The sequence below is a fragment of the Sphaeramia orbicularis genome, chromosome 16 (genome assembly GCF_902148855.1).
Source record: "Sphaeramia orbicularis chromosome 16, fSphaOr1.1, whole genome shotgun sequence".
NCBI classification, from domain to species: Eukaryota; Metazoa; Chordata; class Actinopteri; order Kurtiformes; family Apogonidae; genus Sphaeramia; species Sphaeramia orbicularis.
Genome location: NC_043972.1, coordinates 44,835,522 through 44,852,884, shown reverse-complemented (window position 1 = coordinate 44,852,884; position 17,363 = coordinate 44,835,522). Strand labels below are relative to the sequence as shown.

The 17,363-nt window shown below is 38.5% G+C and overlaps 1 protein-coding gene and 1 long non-coding RNA gene across 4 annotated transcripts in view; both read left to right on the top strand.

Moving 5' to 3' along the window:
* The window catches only part of iglon5 (IgLON family member 5), a 263,356-nt gene extending 256,773 nt beyond the window's left edge, over positions 1-6,583 (top strand). For all 3 annotated transcript variants that reach the window (XM_030158537.1, XM_030158535.1, XM_030158536.1), the window contains one exon: positions 3,396-6,583. In XM_030158537.1, the coding sequence (XP_030014397.1) occupies positions 3,396-3,499 (104 nt within the window). In that variant the 3' untranslated portion in view covers positions 3,500-6,583. The remainder of the gene's footprint in view (positions 1-3,395) is intronic.
* Positions 6,584-8,923: 2,340 nt separating this feature from the next.
* On the top strand, positions 8,924-14,012 carry LOC115434907 (uncharacterized). Its single transcript, XR_003937610.1, has 2 exons — positions 8,924-8,957; positions 12,736-14,012. It is a non-coding gene; the product is annotated as an uncharacterized LOC115434907 (long non-coding RNA).
* Positions 14,013-17,363: the final 3,351 nt, after the last annotated feature.

Sequence of the window (17,363 nt, the reverse complement as noted above, 5' to 3'; positions counted from 1 at the left end):
ATTGGTAATAAACTTCTATACTTACTATTGCTAATTCTCCTCTTATTCATAAATGTTAGTATTGTGGATCTAAAACAATAACAGCTGACACAAAAACACAAAATGTGGCAGTGGACGGATGTGACATGGTTGTTACGGATCCCATCATACTGATGCTCGGCAGCCATGTCACCGTTTCCACAAATGATCCTTGTGCAAAAACTAGTATCATAATTATTTATTGTATAGTTTCTCATCATACTGAAGAGTAAATAACAATATAGAATTGTTATTACTTTATAAAAATGCTTATTATTAGAAAACTGTTGATTTAAAAAGTGGCGTGTGACATTCTTAATGTATGTATTGGCGTAACATAAACAGGATGGATCAGCACCATACTCCATATTGCAACCTGTAAAAATAAAACATGTGATATGTAGGATATAATCTTGTAAGAAAAATTGGAAAATCTAAAAGAATAGAATATTTGTTTTTCAGGTAAATTCAGTTAAAATCTAACTTGGCCATTTGTGACATGAAAATATAGAATTAATTGTGATGAAATTGTACATTTTTGACCTGAAAACATAGTTCATATGACCATCAACATGTTACAACAGAACTGAAATCCCGTAAATTTGCATAACTTGCATTTACCAACACAAATTTCCTTTGGGGATTCACTTATATTGATTTCTTATGCACAAAGACAGAAATAAAACCTCTAAGCAAATTTAAGCCAATATACATGTTTGTGTTAAAAATTATGGCATCCATTTACAAAATGGCATAATTTGGTGATTTTTTTTTCACTTAAAGATGTAAACAGTGTCTCTGTAGGATATAAGAAAATTACAATATCACTATCAACAATGCAAATACAAAGATAAATAAAAATGAATGAATGAAATTAAAACAAAGTTTGTGAAAGTTTTTCCCTTATCTACATACTGTACTTTCTAACTAAAAATTCACAGAGCATCAGATAGGATTTGATCAAACAGGCGTTCTCCACATCTACCTCTTTCAAAAGAGTCAAAAGGGCCTTTTACTTATCAGAGTCTCTTTTCATCTGTCCCCCTGCCAATGGGTTAGACCCCAGTTATCCACCGTATGAAGCCCTACCTTTACATCAGGCTTTTCACCCTTTAGGGCTATATGTCAAAGGTTGGAGTCAGGTACTTTCTCATTTCTTCCCCTGACAGTATGACTGATGCTAACTCAAGCTTCCTGTGCAAGATGACAGTATCCACAGATTAAAAGCTGCGTATGACGTTCGTCATCAATTTTTCATCAAATCTGTAAAACCCCAGTGATAGCCCAAGTATCACGAATTCGTTAGTCTTTCTGTGATTACGCACCTGAATCACTTCCCTCACGGTGAACAACTTTGAAGTGTACGCCACTACAAGCAATTACTTTGTTTGGATTCTTCGGAATTCCACACAGCTGCATTATGGCCGCAGTGGCAACAAACACGGAAACGGTTTTTAGCCTCTTGCTACTGCGGCTGCATGGAATTCTGAAGCACCTGTAGCACCTGTACCTTTTCAGACCTTTAATATGTAAGACAAATGTGCTCACATGAAGTCTGTGTTGGAGTCGTTCACTGAAATGAACTTACCATTTCATAGCCAGTAGTAGCCAGTTCAGCTAAATTTGATCTGAAATGGGCCGAACCAGTAAAAATAATAACATAATTATGTATAAATAATGTCAACTCCAAACTTTTCTCTATGTTTTAGAGCAAAAAAAGTGAATTTACATTATAAAAAGGTTTACATCTACAAACTATCCTTTCAAAAGATGTGAATAACATGAAGAAATTGAAAAAATAAGTGTACTTTTAACAATATTCTGCTTCAGCTTATCATTTCCACATGTACATTATAACGTACAGATCACAGTGGATCTACAAACACACAAAACATTTAATAACAGGCAGAATATTGTTAAAATTGTACTTCTCTTAAGACATTTCAGGTTATTCACATTTTTTGCAAAATTATACTTTGTTTTAGTGTAAATACATGAAAATATTTACATTTACAAAGAGAAATATTTGAAGTTGACATTATTTATACGTTATTACCTCCACCAAGGAGGTTATGGTTTTGCCGGCATTGGTTTGTCTGTCTATTTGTCTCTCTGTCTGTCCATGTGCAAGATAACTGAAAAAGTTATGGATGGATTTGGATGAAAATTTCAGGAAATGTTGATACTGGCACAAGGAACAAATGATTAAATTTTGGTGGTGATCAGGGGGGACACTGATCTGCCTTGGCGGAGGTCTGCGCTCTCCGAATGCTTTTCTAGTTATGATAGTATTTTACTGAATCCTGTCCACTTGAGATTGAATTGGTCTGAATGTGGAACCTGAACTAAAGGATTGTTAACATCTTAGTGTGATTTTTGCATTTCACAAATTCATCTCAAGGGCCGGACTGGACCCTTTGGCGGGCCGGATTTGGCCCCCGGGCCGCATGTTTGACACCTGTGCTATAGAGGAACACAGTCAACAAAGAATTCAAGAATGAGCATATGTGTGGAAAAAGCATACCAAATCATTTTCATAAAAACCCTTTTGTCATGGATGTAGGCCCTTTAGATCAGTGGTCCCCAACCTTTTTTGTCTCATGACCCCATTTTTAACATTACAAATTTCTTGCGACCCCAGACATTCAAAATTGAGACTTTTTTTTTTTTTTTTTTAAATGACTTTTTTTTGATCATGTAGGCTAATAGTTTGCTATACTATGTTGCAAATAAATGTTCATTTTAGACAACATCTCAGCTATATAATGTATATTATTATGGACGGAGGCAGAAAAGCCAGGTGTAGATTACTGTACAAAGTGAGAATTTGATTTTCCTTGGTATTTACAGTCAGTCCAGCTTGGATTTACAAGGCTGACAATTAATACTGAACAAACAAGAACTCAAACTATGAATTATGAAAGAGCTGCAGCATCTGAAACTGACCAAAATGAACATTTGACAGATAAACAATACCACAGTGCTCTCAAATCACCATATATTTTTTTTTAGTAACTTTTTTTATTCAAATTACTAGAAATTTCAGGTGACCCCATTTGAATTCCAGGCGACCTCGTGTGGGGTCCCGACCCCAAGGTTGAAAAACACTGCCTTAGACACTCATTAGCTCACATAAATGTAAGAATCTTATGTATTGGATCTGTGAATACATTTTTCCTCTAATACTGATGGAGCATTTTCACAGTATAATTTTAGTGCTTAAGTAAAGGACCTGAATGCTACTTCCACCACTGTTTATTTGAGGATGTTTACGTAAGCTTTCGCAGTCAGAGCCTCCACCATCTGGCACTGCAAACAGATTTTGTAAGTACAAAGTATTGAACTAACCATAAACCTGTTCCTTTGTCTTTGTCCAGGACCGGGGGCTGTATACGGCCGAGGGACCGGCTTACAAGCAGGAATGAGCATCAGCATCTGTGTTTGGATTTCCCTCTCCGTTGTTCTTCTGCTGAAGGTGTAAAAAATCGGAGCTCAACCTGGAATTGTTCCCTAAAAGCCCTGTGTCCCTTCTCCCCCTTTACTCCCTCCTCCTCTACGGAAAGAAGAAGGAAATTAAATTCTTTAATTACGAACCCATCACTGTGAACAAAAAAGAATATGCATTATTCCAGGAGCCATTGAATCATTGCATCAAACACATGATTACCCCCTCCCACCCCCAGCCCCCTGTACCCAACAAAAAAAAAACAAAAACCTCCCAGTCCTCCTTCTCTCGGTAAATTTTTCTCATCATAAACCCTTTCATCATAAAGTCTTTCTCTCTTTCTCTTTCTAGTCTCTTTCCCAAAACACCTTGCAGATTTGTCTGACTTGGTACCCCCTCCCCCCCTTCCCTCCTCCTCACCCAGTTTCCCCCCATTATTACCACTGGGCTGATGTTGAAAAGAGTGTATATTAATGATAAACGTGTCAGTGATCAATGAGAAAATAGATAATCTAACAACTGGACGATCATTTGTGTAATATACTACATAAACTAATGACTGACTTCAGTGTTTTGCCTTACAGAAATGAAACATAAAAATCTGTACGATGGATCGTTATGGAAATGCTAGTGTTAGTGTGGTACCAGAGGTCATGTGACCCATTGAAAATTGTCCGCTTGGTTGGTGGCGGTGTCCATATGATGTGTCACCCAATGATCACACACACACACACACACACACACACACACACACACACACACACACACACACACAAACACACAAACAAACACACAAACACACACACATACACATACAGTATATGGCTCTTTGATTTTAACTGTGTAGCAGTGAAGCTGCTATGAATGATGTCAAAAATGTACAAATGAACAAAAAAGGGTGGGTGGTGATGGCGTCAGTCGCAACTTCCCCCTTGTGTAATTTGATAGGGGGGAGGTTTATACTAAGCATGTAGACCCCCTCACTACCCAAACCTTTTTAGCCCCCCACCCCTCTCCCAGACTCCTCCCCTTCCTCTTCCTCTTCCTCCCTCTTGTTCAGCGTGCTCTGTCTAGTCGCCCTTCACATCGCTATAGTGTTTCACCTGCCCCTCCTCCCTCCTTCCTCCCCCCTCCTCCCCAGTGTAAATATATGCAGTACAGAGGCCAGGCAGGTGACCTCAAGTTGCCTGGCACCGAATGACATCTCCTTGACTGTGCTCCAGTCTTCTGAAGCAGGAAGAGACTGTCCAGTGACTGCAATATCTTCCGTTTCAAAGCTGCAGCTCCATCCTCTATGTCGCTTGTTGATAGCATGTACCGGTTAGAGATGTTCCTGTTGTGAGTCCATACTTCCTCCCTCCTTCCCTCCTCCCTTCCTTCCTTCCTTCTCTTCCCTGCACTGTGTCTGTTTTACTCTGCAAGGTTACCTGCTTTTACTTTTTTGGTGTTAATAATACTACCGATGATGATGTTAATAAGTATTTGAATAACTATGAATAGTAATTCCATGTGAGAAGAAGAAAAAAAAAAAAAAAAAAAAGAACAAAATCGGATGGTAATGAGCCGTGCGTGGGGAAAAATAATTTTTTTGTACTTTAACTGAGAAGTCACACACATTGAACGACAAAAAAAAAAAAATTCCACAAAAAAACAAACAAAAAAAGATGTAAAGTTTTCAAAGTGATGTGCTCTATTTTGCCATGACAAGCTTTTTAAAAACACATTTGAAACAGTTTGAAAGATTATTTCATCAGAAGCGGCGAATGATGATGTAATTTATAATTTGTTTACGGTTTTGTGTTTTTTCTGTTTACCACATCACACACATATTCTGCATATTTGTCCACTCTTCATAGTGTGTGTTTGACCAGATAGATAAATGATCTGGAACCGTGTCAGTCTCTGGTCGCAGGCTGTAAGTCGGGTTCTTATACAGCCAGACCACAGGGAGATAAAGATGTAATTAGCTGTTACCTGTGGCTGGCTAAGTGAAGGAGCCCAGGCTCTACCTGCCCCCCCCACCGCCACCGCCACAACCCCACTCCCCACGCCAGCCAGTGATGGCCCCATAAATCAAGCTCAATCCTGCCAATGACAGGAATCCTCTTCAAGGACAACCTTGCTTTAGTGCACCAGTACCCCCCCACCCACCACCACCACCACCACCACCACCACCTCCACCTCCATTCACCAACTCAATATGTACCTGTGTCGTGCAGGTATGGGCACCACAAAACCCCCATGGCACAATTATCCTGCCACCTTTAAACCTACCCCCCTCCCCCCTAACACCCCTCCACCACACAGCACAAACAGTGGGAGGTTAGCCCATATTTCAGCATGGAGGCACTCATTTCCCCACCGTTCCACACACACACACATACAGGGATCGTATGCAAATTTGCTGTGAATGAGCCTGCACGGAAAGATGAGTTTGTCCCAGCTGATAACTGTTAAACAAGGGGAATTACTCAGTGCTGAATCAGTTGTCTGAATGTGTTCTGTTTGATTTTCTTTCAAACCAGCAATAACCCCTTACTCTACTGTGCAAGAGGTAACAACTATGGTTAAAGCTGTGGTGTAACGCCATTAATGAGATATATCAAATAAGTCTGTTGTTGTACTTTAACTGTGTACAGTACTCTGAAATGATTGTGAAGCTCTGTCTAAATGACCCTTACTCTAAAGGAAAAAAAAAAACCTACATTGATGTATTCAAAAAGTCTTGCCCTCTTGAGATGTAGTCGGATTGTGACAGAACAGACGCTGTTTGTGCATGCATCTTGTTGCTCCAAAAATAATGATGGATTCCATTTTCAAGCACAAGAGCAGGTGGTTTGATCAGTGCTTCTTTTTTTTTCTGTCTCTGTCTCTTTTTCATCCTCCCAGAGTCTCATGCTGTTTTTTTTCTGTTTTTTTCCTTTTTATGTTTCTCTCTTAAACATTGTACACTGTTTCATGTCAGCGTGCCACTGTTTTGTTTTTGTTTTTTTTTTTACTTTTTTTTTAATGTTATTATTTTTTGTGTGGCACATAACATCTGTATGTACATAATCTGTCCTTGATGAAGAAAAAGAACAAAAAACAGAAGATAAAAAAACAAAACACGGACAAAAAAAACAAAACAAACTGTCATGTTTCTCAGTGTGGGTTTGAAAAAAAAAAAAGCACGTCGATGTTCGTGTGTGGATGGATTTTGAAGAAAAAAAAAAAAAAAAAAAAAAAAAAAAAACAAGCTATGTTGTATGTTGTGTTTGGGGTTGTGGGTGAAGGGTCCAGATGGAAGGGAATTTGGTCCATATGACATGAACATCATCACCACGATGAGCAGAATGTGGGCATTTGCGTAGGGGAAAAAAAATAGCAAAAGAACATATTTTCATGAGTCATGATGTATGTAAATGAGTCACTGCTCTGATGCAAGGAGAGGGGGGTGGGGGGGTGGAGTAGGGAGGCAGAAGGATCCCTTGGGTGCATGGGATGGGAGTAGATGAAGACACTGTTGAAAAAGAGAGAGGAAAATATAGAGATATAGAGAGGGTACCCGGTCCTTTGGGAGGATACCCTGACAATGCAAATCCAAAAGCCAAGTGTCAGGGGGGAGATGGGATGACACTAACCAGACGGTGAACTCTCCATTTAGACGAAGAAGACGGACACACGCTCATATTGCATTTCCAAAATTTGAGCACAGTGGTCTTTCCCAGGAGATGGTGTATTTATGGTTCCACTATGTAATATGAATAGCATTAACATCGCCTTGATCGCAAACACTGTCTGGCCTACTTCAAGTGTATAAATAACACCCCAACTGGGGTTCGATGAGTCTGCAAGTGATATAAACAAGACATCTCCTCGGCCCCTAATTGCATAGAGTGCACCCTGATGAGCCGAGTGTTGATTGGCTCCTGCAGCTGAAGGTTATGATGATCTGTTTACAGAGGCTTTGTTAATAAGGTGCTGTGAATCTGTTATTTGGGATATGATAAAACTAGGCTACAGTTTGTAATACACTGAATAATACCGCACTTTATAAGCCAATTTTTTTTTTTTTGTTATTTATTTTGTGACAAGAAAAGATGAATGTGCAGGAAATAGAGGTGAATTCATAAAGCTGTATACAAAGTGTTTTTTTTAGCGCATTAATGCCATGCTATGAAATAGATTTTAAGGAAAAGGGTTTGTAAAATATTTAGCAATGGAAACACCTTCAAAGCGCCGTGCCTTTGCTGAGACAAGTTGGGTAATTAAACTCTTTAGGGTGTAAGGACAGGTACCACACATCGTTCCTGAGCTGTTGCACAGAAATAATTATTTTTTTTGTAGAATAGCAACAGAATCATAACCTTGGCGAAGCTTTGAATGTACTGCTTTATTCATTATTTTTTATATGTGGCAGGCTCCAGTTGTAGCCTTTCCTACAGCACCTCTCGGTACATAGAACAGATCCCGGACAGACTTTCAATTTAGAATGCAATGGTTAATCAATACATTCAACTCAATGGCTTTGGAATAGAGCAATTTCTCCCTGGCTTGCCTTACCAGGTCCCCAGAAGCTGAATTGATCAAGTGTCTATAGACCAACCTAGAACAGAGAGCATAATTCATCATGCCTGATACAAGACACCCCTAATTGCGCATCGATTTTAAGCCCTTCTCTGAAACTATTTGGGCAAGCTGTAATGTCAGCTCAGTAAACTATGTGTTCAGAGCTGCGGTTCAAATCCAGGCACTGAAGAATTAATCATTTGTTCTTTCTTTTCAAGTGCTTTGTTTTTATGAGTGTTAACTTTATATACATTTCCCTGGACTTTTACACTATTTGCAGGTATTTTAATTGCACATTTTCTGTTATTACTAATGACAAAGGTGTAACTGGAATCAATTTGCAGCTTTCAGCATCAGCAGCTATTGATACTGTGTAATTAGAGGCTTACGCAGGATCTGAACGAAGACAAGGTGTGAGCATGATCCGACGATTGGAAATTGTAATAGAATTAGATTATGAAAAATGTTACGATGCCGGACTCTGTATGCCAGAATGAAACATCACAAGCGGTGACGATTGCATATAAATATTGCATCATTGTTCCAAATCCCCTGCTCGCGTCCTTTATAGCAAAGCATGCCTAATTCCCATATATTATCCTCATTATCCATTGTTTACCAACTATCTACAGGCTCATTCAGTTCTCATGGGCAAAGTCAATGTTGCAAGTCTATTAAGGCCCCCACTACTTTTCCATTCCAACGGCTAATGACTGCATTAGAATAAAGCATGCTAGACACAGTTCTGACAAGGACAGTTTTCATACATAAGCATATGTAGATTTATGTGATAGATAGATAGATAGATAGATAGATAGATAGATAGATAGATAGATAGATAGATAGATAGATAGATAGATAGATAGATAGATAGATAGATAGATAGATAGATAGATAGATAGATAGATAGATAGATAGATAGATAGATAGATAGATAGATAGATGGGTGCTTCTATGAAACTGGGTTCATTTTGGTATCTGGCACTTTTCTAGCTTTTTAGACCTAATAATAAACAAGAAATTTAGACATATTTCCCCCCAGGATGTACCTAATGATGACCTCAGATAAATGCAAAAAAAAATTATACTCTTGCTCTGAGCCATCCGAAAATTAATGAATTAATAAAATATTGGGGCCAAAAATAGGATCAAAATTGGGACATAAAAAACTACCTATAGGTGTCAGTGCATTTGATCTGGAAAACATGGCTGTAGATGGTCTTATATACAGCTACAACTAAAGACACTGTGTTAAATTTGATGATCCCAGTGGTTTTTCTAATCCAGACGTGGGTTTTTCATGAATTGGCAGTCTCATTCCAGGTTTTGTGTGTAACCCATCATGTCCACTTGTGTTACATGCCCAGTTAAACGCATAGAAATCGCAAATGATTTTGCAACCACGGTCATTTTTGTGAAACACTCTGCCTTGCATAATTAGTTCAATTCCCAAAATGTACCTGTGAGAGAATAAAAACATAGTTTAAAAAATAGTAGCGCATAATGTCCGTGTCTTTTTGACCATGTTACATGCAGATTTTTTTATGAAATATAATGTAAAATAATATAAAAATGTGTCTCATCTGAAAAATAGTGTATCTTTTATCTCAGTAAGTAGACCCAAAGTGTTTCCAAACTTGCATCTTAACATTAGTCTATATCTGGTTTGAGTTTCTATCCCCCCATGTCCTGTTTTTAGGGACCAGTTTCATAGAAGCACTCAGATAGAATATTGTATTTCCTCAAAAAGTGATCATCTGGGCCTTTTTACCTCAGCAACCAAAGCTTTATTTAAAGCAGGTCTTTCTTTCTAATTCCCTCGGTTTTGATATGGAGAGTTGGCCATATTTTAGTGTGAAGCTTCGTTCTGATCCGCTCCTGTTTGCCCTCTGAAAGTTACTGCATTGCGATGCTAATACAGTACTGGGAGAAGTTGCCTTCAGGGCTTTTTGGCAGAAAAGCTTTTAGAAGTCCTATAAGGCAGTATAAACACTGAAAAAGCCCACAGATGGAGCAGGTGGTTGTGGATGAATGGGCTGTACACAGGACTGAGACCGAAGTTTGTGTCCTAGGGGAACGTATGGTTGTTAAGGAGTTTTCATAACTGAGATTCCCAACCAAGGTTCATATGTTTTGTTCTCTGTTGTGTACATTTGGTCCGATCAGTATTGCTTTTACACTGAGGTTTCAAAGGTGGACAGTTATAGATGGCCATGGCCCTGACATCATGTTTCTGCTGTTACTTCAGTTCATTTATTACTTCCACTGCTTCAGCTTCTGTTGGTTTTTCTTCTTCTTTTGGTTATTAGTGTTGATAGCTTGTGTAACTTCCTGTTATTGTCAGGAGGAACAATGCAGAGGCTGAAATGTGTACCTGTAAATGTGGTTCATATCTAACTGTGAAGTCTGAACCAATGAGGTAGGTGTGAAAGTGCTTTTAGACCTTGACTTATTTTAATGGAATTTTTTCTTTTTTTTTTTTTTTGGCCACAGTTAGGCATATAAAACATTTGTTTAGGTTATGCAACAAAAGTAGTTAGTTAGGTTTAGGAAAAGACTGGTCTGGTACAGTGGTTCAGTGAAAGCCTTTCTGACAGTAGTCGCTTTTCCATTGGACATCTGCCCAAAAGTTTACTGATATTTACTAAATGTTGAAAAAACAGAAGTGTGTAATGTCGGTTTTTCCATTAAATCACAAAGGCAATGATTTGTTTATTTATTATTGTGAGATGACACGAGAAGTCATTCCATAAACATGGCCACGAACGTACATATCATGTTGATTTACAGATATTTATTCATGCATTCATTATCTGAACCCGCTTTATCCTCACTAGGTCGCTTGGAGCCTATCCCAGCTACTTACAGGCGAAGGTGGGGTACACCCTGGACATTTTGCCAGTTCATCGCAGGGCTGAACATATAGAGACAAACAATCACTCTCACATTCACACCTATGGGCAATTTAGATTAACCAATTAACCTATCAGTGCATGTCTTTGGATGTCTTTGTTCTCCCTGTGTCTGCGTGGGTTCTCTCCGGGTACTCCAGCTTCCTCCCACCATCCAAAGACATGCAATGATTTACAGATATATTCATTATTATTATATATTATCCCGCTATCTCGTACTAAATTCAAAAATGATTGGGTTTCCTAGTGTGTCCACACATACCGCGACATGTTTCTTCTTCTTCTTCACTTGTTGTAACGTCTGTCAACATCCAGTTTTTTAATTCACCTGACTCTAGTTGTGAAAAAAGGCCTTTCCATTGCAGTTTTGTGTGATATACCATTTGCACTACACCCGAAAAACCACCTCTTGCCAGCACAACAACATTTAATCGAAAAACTAGACTTTTGGCGAAATTGTCATTTTTCCATTAGGTACATTTTTATACGCATGTTATATTTGCACAGTTTGAGGGTCAATGGAAAAGCGACTACTTTCGCTGCCATAAAGCCATGAAAACTCAACAAACTTAACAGTTCCTCTAACAGTTTCAAAATAAAAGCTCTTTTGTGTTTGAGAGGGTTCTAAATCAGAGCAAGTAGTTGAGGAAAATAGTATGATTACATTGCTGAATTCCTTAAATCAAAGCACTAAATTAAACTCCAGAAATATAAAATGCACATCCTCATCTTGCACTCATTTGTCTGTCCTAAACAAAGACTCCGTACAGAGATGGATGGATGCAACACAGTTTCATGCCTCGATTTCAAGTGAACCTGAAACATCACAGAGGAGTTGCCCTGTGGGTTGACAGGTCATTGGTCATTACACCTGTCAATCACCTGTGTTTCCACCCACAGGCTAGATAGGGCAAAAGCAGTGTTTCCTCTCAGATGACTTGAATTGCTAAGAGGAATATTATGACATTTAAACCCAATCAAGGCTAAAACACATTACCTAGTGAAGTTTTAACCACATTATATACAGCAGATGCACAATTGTACACCTTTGATATGTTACCTTTATCTTTTTTGAGACCAGCTTTAATTTCTTTGTCGAACACATTAGTGATATAGCTCTAGAAACAGATGCAAACGTATAAAGCTAACGGTGAACAGGCCCTATTTTCCCTATCTAATATCGTATGTAGATGTATGTGATAGAACCTGTTTACAAGACCACAAAAATACCACAAATGGAAGTAATCAGATACTTGTAATAATCAGATCTGACACATTTTTCTCCTAAGTTTTCTGTAAATTGGGTTGAGAGACTGGTTTCGACTGGATGTAAAGTGTCATGAGATAAGTTTTGTTATGATTTGGCGATATATAAATAAAATTTGATTTGATTTGATATGTGCACGTAAGAAATGCGATAATCGAAAACCCTGGTTTAGACGCTCCAGTCCATTATCACTTTTCTTTCAAAGTATGTATGTACGTCGCGATGGTAGACTCAAACTTCCTGTTATTGTTTACTGCTCATGTTTGAGTACAAAATTTTAATTTCCTACAATTTTAATTGTTTTTACACATGTGCCGACATAAAAAAAATGAAATAAATCTGATTAACTTGTATACATGCAGGAAGACATCGGAGTATTGGGGTGAAATCCAGGTGTGTTAATCTGATTTCTCATAATCAGATTACTGCTGTTATCAGATAAAACAGATCAGATTATACTGTTTACACGATCACTTGAATAATGTGATAACTCGAGAAATCAGATAATGATCGGAATATTGGTGTACATGTAAACAGGCTCATAGATAGATAGATAGATAGATAGATAGATGTTTAGTGTTAGTGTTTAGGTGTGAGTAGTTAAATACAGTCTTCAGATGTAACTGTGTATTTAGAGCCACAGATCCACCAGCCTCGCCCTCTTCCTCACTGCGACCACAGATGGTGTCTTGTCAATCACTCACTCCTCTAAGAACATGAGCGTTTGGCTAATTAACAGCGTGATGCACTCCGTCGGTTGAGCAACAGCAACATGTGCACCGACCAAGCGATACAATGAAGGCATCTCGCCCACCGCCGTCTCCCCTAGTCATTAAGTCGCCCACCTCACATCTCGTACATAGAAAGACTCCCATTACTTGGCCTCTCTGAATCACCGAGCCCACGCCTGGCATTTTCCTTGTCAATCAAAGCCAGGGGTAAATATTGGTTGCGGTGCTCAGAAACTGACAGGGGAAACTTGGATTTCTTTCAGAAGTGACAGCAGCCCGGCTGGTGTTTTGGCGCTGATTTATATTGCAGTTGTGAGAAGGTAGGGAGCGTCGGGCTGTGATGAAGTCACCGAAGCAGGCTGCGAGTGTCTTATTACCGTGTGAAGTGCGCTAGAGGCTGGGATACATGACAAGGATGTATGATAGGAGGCCGGTCATGGGCTGTGTGCCTCTAGAGGGCAATAAAATGAACGGACTGCAGGAGCCCACACTGCAGAGCAATAAAAAAAAAGTAATTTCGCTTCATTTGGAAAGTGATAACTGAATTTTACCACTAGAAAGCCCACCATGTATAATTAAGGGAATGAGTTCTGTTAGGTTAGTGTGCAACCCATCTTGCCCTCTCACTGCTTCTTCTTCTTCTTCTTCTCTCTGTAGTCACACACACACATGCACACACATGCACACACACATATGCACACAAGCTCATAGTTAGTTTCCTTCATTCTTCCCCTTCCTGTCTTCATGTTTTTCAGCATACAAATGATCTGTAAAAAAAAAAAAAAAACTTCTACCTGCCCAGCTCTTTGTGTGTGTGTGTGTGTGTGTGTGTGTGTGTGTGTATGTTGTACGTCTATGTGCAAGTGTATACCGAGCTCCACAGTTAACATGAGTAGTTCAAGTACACCACGTGCACCTGTGCACCGACATGTGCAATTCATTATACATACACCTGTATTTTTTTTTTCTCCTTTGTCTTTATACAAGACTCATCGTCAATGTAAACAACACACGACTGCGAAAATAACAGCCAAAAAAAAAAATAAAAAAAGCATTTGTCCTCCAACCTGACAGATGTTCAGTGCTGTGAAGCGATGATTGTACTTTCTTTTGATTTGTTGGGTTGCTAAACTTGTCTCAGATTTTTTTTTCTTTTTTTTCTTTTTTTTTTTTTTTTAGTGTGTCTCTTTTTTTCAAAATCCATGAAGTGGAGTTAAAAACAATATCAAGTGGAGGGAGACAAAAAAATAAAAAATGACTTTTGTTTTTAACAGATTTCTGTGTGGTTTGTAGCTCCTTCTTGGCCCCTGTGGTTAGAAAAGAGGTGAGGTCAGGTTAGTTTGCGTCGTCGTGTTTTTTTACTTCCTGCTGAGTAAAGAGTCTCTGCTTTTGTTGTGTTTGCAGGTCTGTCTCTGAGAGGTTTTATTAAAATGTCTGAATGTTCATTTTAATGAGACATTGCAGAATTAATGGTTCACTTCCCTTACAGTTTTCAGGACAGAAATCATTATGATTTCTAAAAATTCATTGGAAAAGATTCCATTTTGATTAAAACTGTGTTGTTCTATTTCTAGTTACAAAAGTGTAACTATTAACCTTTAACACCAGAAACAGCTCCACTCGTGTTTCATCTGCATCTCCTCAGCTCTGAGCACAGAAGCCTATATTTAGAAAAGATATTGAAATCAGCCCAGTCTTCAGGGAGATAAAATACTGACATGTATTTGTGATTATTTTTATGATAGCCTAAAGAAACATGATAAAGTGGAACCCTGCAGTACGCTGGAAAAATCCAAATCTTACCAAGAGTATTTTTCTCATTTCTAGTCCAAATATCTCATCACACTTAAAATAAGACACAATCACCTAAAGAGTAACTTTTCAGAGAGATATAAAGAACTTATTTTTAGACAATAGATCTGGAAAATCTTATTTCAAGAAATCTTACCAAGGTAATTTTCACTTGTTCCACTGACAGATTTTTTTTTTTTTTTCTTAATTCAAGATTTTTTTTGCTCAATTCAATTTGCTTAATTAATATCTCACTGAAAAGTTACTCCTTAGGTAATTATGTCTTATTTGAAGTGTGATGAGATATTTTGACTAGAAATGAGAAAAATGCACTTGGTAAGATTTTGATTTTTTCCGGTGTTCGTATTTAATTCACTCTATGACAATGCTTGTTTTGCGATTTACTCATTTTACGAGTCAGTTTTTCCTGTTGAAATGAATTGAAATATAACTTATCTGTTCCAGCCCCCAAAAACCACCCAAAATTCTTTTCAAGGGTTTTTAAAACAGAAAAGTGCAGTTAGAAAGAAAATAACAATAATAAAAACAAATAAGCTGGTTTTATTAACTTACCTTAAAGATGAGATGATCTGTGTGTGAGGAAAATGGACATGGAGGAGGAGGAGGACAAGGAGGAGGGTTATTCCCTGGAAGGAGAATCTCTAGAACACCTTGCATAACTGCATACATATATAGATATTAAAACCTAAAGGTAGCAGTGAAATGGACAAATATGGGATCTAAACAAAAGCTACAATGAATGATGCAACATAAAATAAAAAGAACTGCAGCCAAAATTAGCATTATTTTCATCATGTTCCACTGGTTTTTGGACTGCTGTTTTAAAGCCAGGAGCATTTTGGGGATCACCCTCTTTGCTCTTTGAAGGTAAAAGTGACCACATTTGGACAAAAAGGCAGAGCTGCAGTAGTGTGAGGTAAAGCTGGATTTATGGTCACATGTAGCTCTACATCACGTACATACGCCATATCTAATGATAGCATTAGGGATGGGAATCGAGAACCGGTTCTTTTTTGAAAACCGGTTCCCAGTAGCTCGATTCCTTGGAATTGTTTGACTGCCTGCTTAACGATTCTGCTTATCAATTCCACCTTTGTTGTGCATGCACGATGACGTCACACGTACGCTGCATTGTTTTGGTCAGAACATAGCTAACATAGCATTGAGGCAGAAACGGTCTAAAAAGACGACACCAGGTCCACTTACTTGGAACACTGGCAAAGCTCCCATGTCTTCAAAAGGGTGGAATCCCTCCAATATGCTCAAACATTTGTCCACGTCGTAACTCCTCAAATACAAGTTTCCAAAGGTAAGAAGGGAAAGGAAATGAGGTGCACAACAATGAGAGACAAGCTGACCCGAGTCGAACCGGTTCCACATAGTAGAAATGCGGCAATAGAGGAATTAGTAAAGCATCTTTAGTTTCATTTTCACTGCCCCCCCCCCCCCCCCCCCCCCCCAAACCAACCCAGCATCATCTGTTATTATTATTTGTTCATACTGTATATGTTATATTTTCTGTGCAGAGATGGAAATATAAAAGACAGTTAATGCAGACACACCCATTTGTACTCTTTTATTCCCTCACCCAATGAGAATCGATAAGAGAATCGATAAGGAATCGGATCGATAAGCAATATCGATAATGGAATCGGAATCATTAAATTCTTAACAATCCCCATCCCTAGATAGCATAATGTGCTCTCACACTCGAGCGTACTGTAGCGTTTTGAAAAAGTGTTCTAGTTAGCCTTCCAAATCATAAGGTGGCAGTAGTGCTGGTATTGGCTGGTTGTAAAGATGAAACTCCACTGGGCGGAGCTGTTTCCATGGTTTCGATATCTTCCAGCAGGCATTTCCTGTTTTAGAACAACAATAGTGGCCGACATGGAGTAATGTCTTTGTGAGCTCGTAGAAGTCAACGAAGATAAAGTTCAAAAGTTTAGTAAAGTTTAAAACTATTACAGCGTAAGTGACGGAGAAGGAGGCAACGTAGGAGATGGACCATGTGACCGCTGAACGAACATAGGTTAACCGACAGGGAATACCAAAATCTAATAATTATTAATTATACTAATCAAATAAAGGCCCAATTTTTTTTAAATTATCTAAGTTTATTAATGTGCATAACCATACAGGTTTTTCAGGAGCAAAAAGTAAGAAACAAGAACAAAAGTGAAATGAGTAATGAACAAAAACAAATTACATTTGGTGGAACCCCACAGCATTTGTTGCTGTATAGTCCTGATGTCACATGATCATAAATTGGCCAACCAGGAGAGAGTGTCACTGCATTGCCATGCCGCATAGTTACAATCTGGAAGAGGTGCACATCAAAGCTATGTGGTCCAACGCAGAGCTGTCCAAAGTGACGGCGTAGGTAGTGACGTGTGACATCTGTGTGACCATAACTCCAGCTTCATGTTCAACACTAACTTACTCACATGATAAAATGCTGAACTTCATCAAATATTTGCATAACAAAGTAATCTGATGGTCATTTGGGACACAGACACTGATCTTCTCTATTTAAGTCCACAAATTCTGATGTTCCACCATAACAACGCCAACCATCTCCTGCTAATATTTACACTCCTTAACCTGGTCCATGACCACATCACCTCATCCAT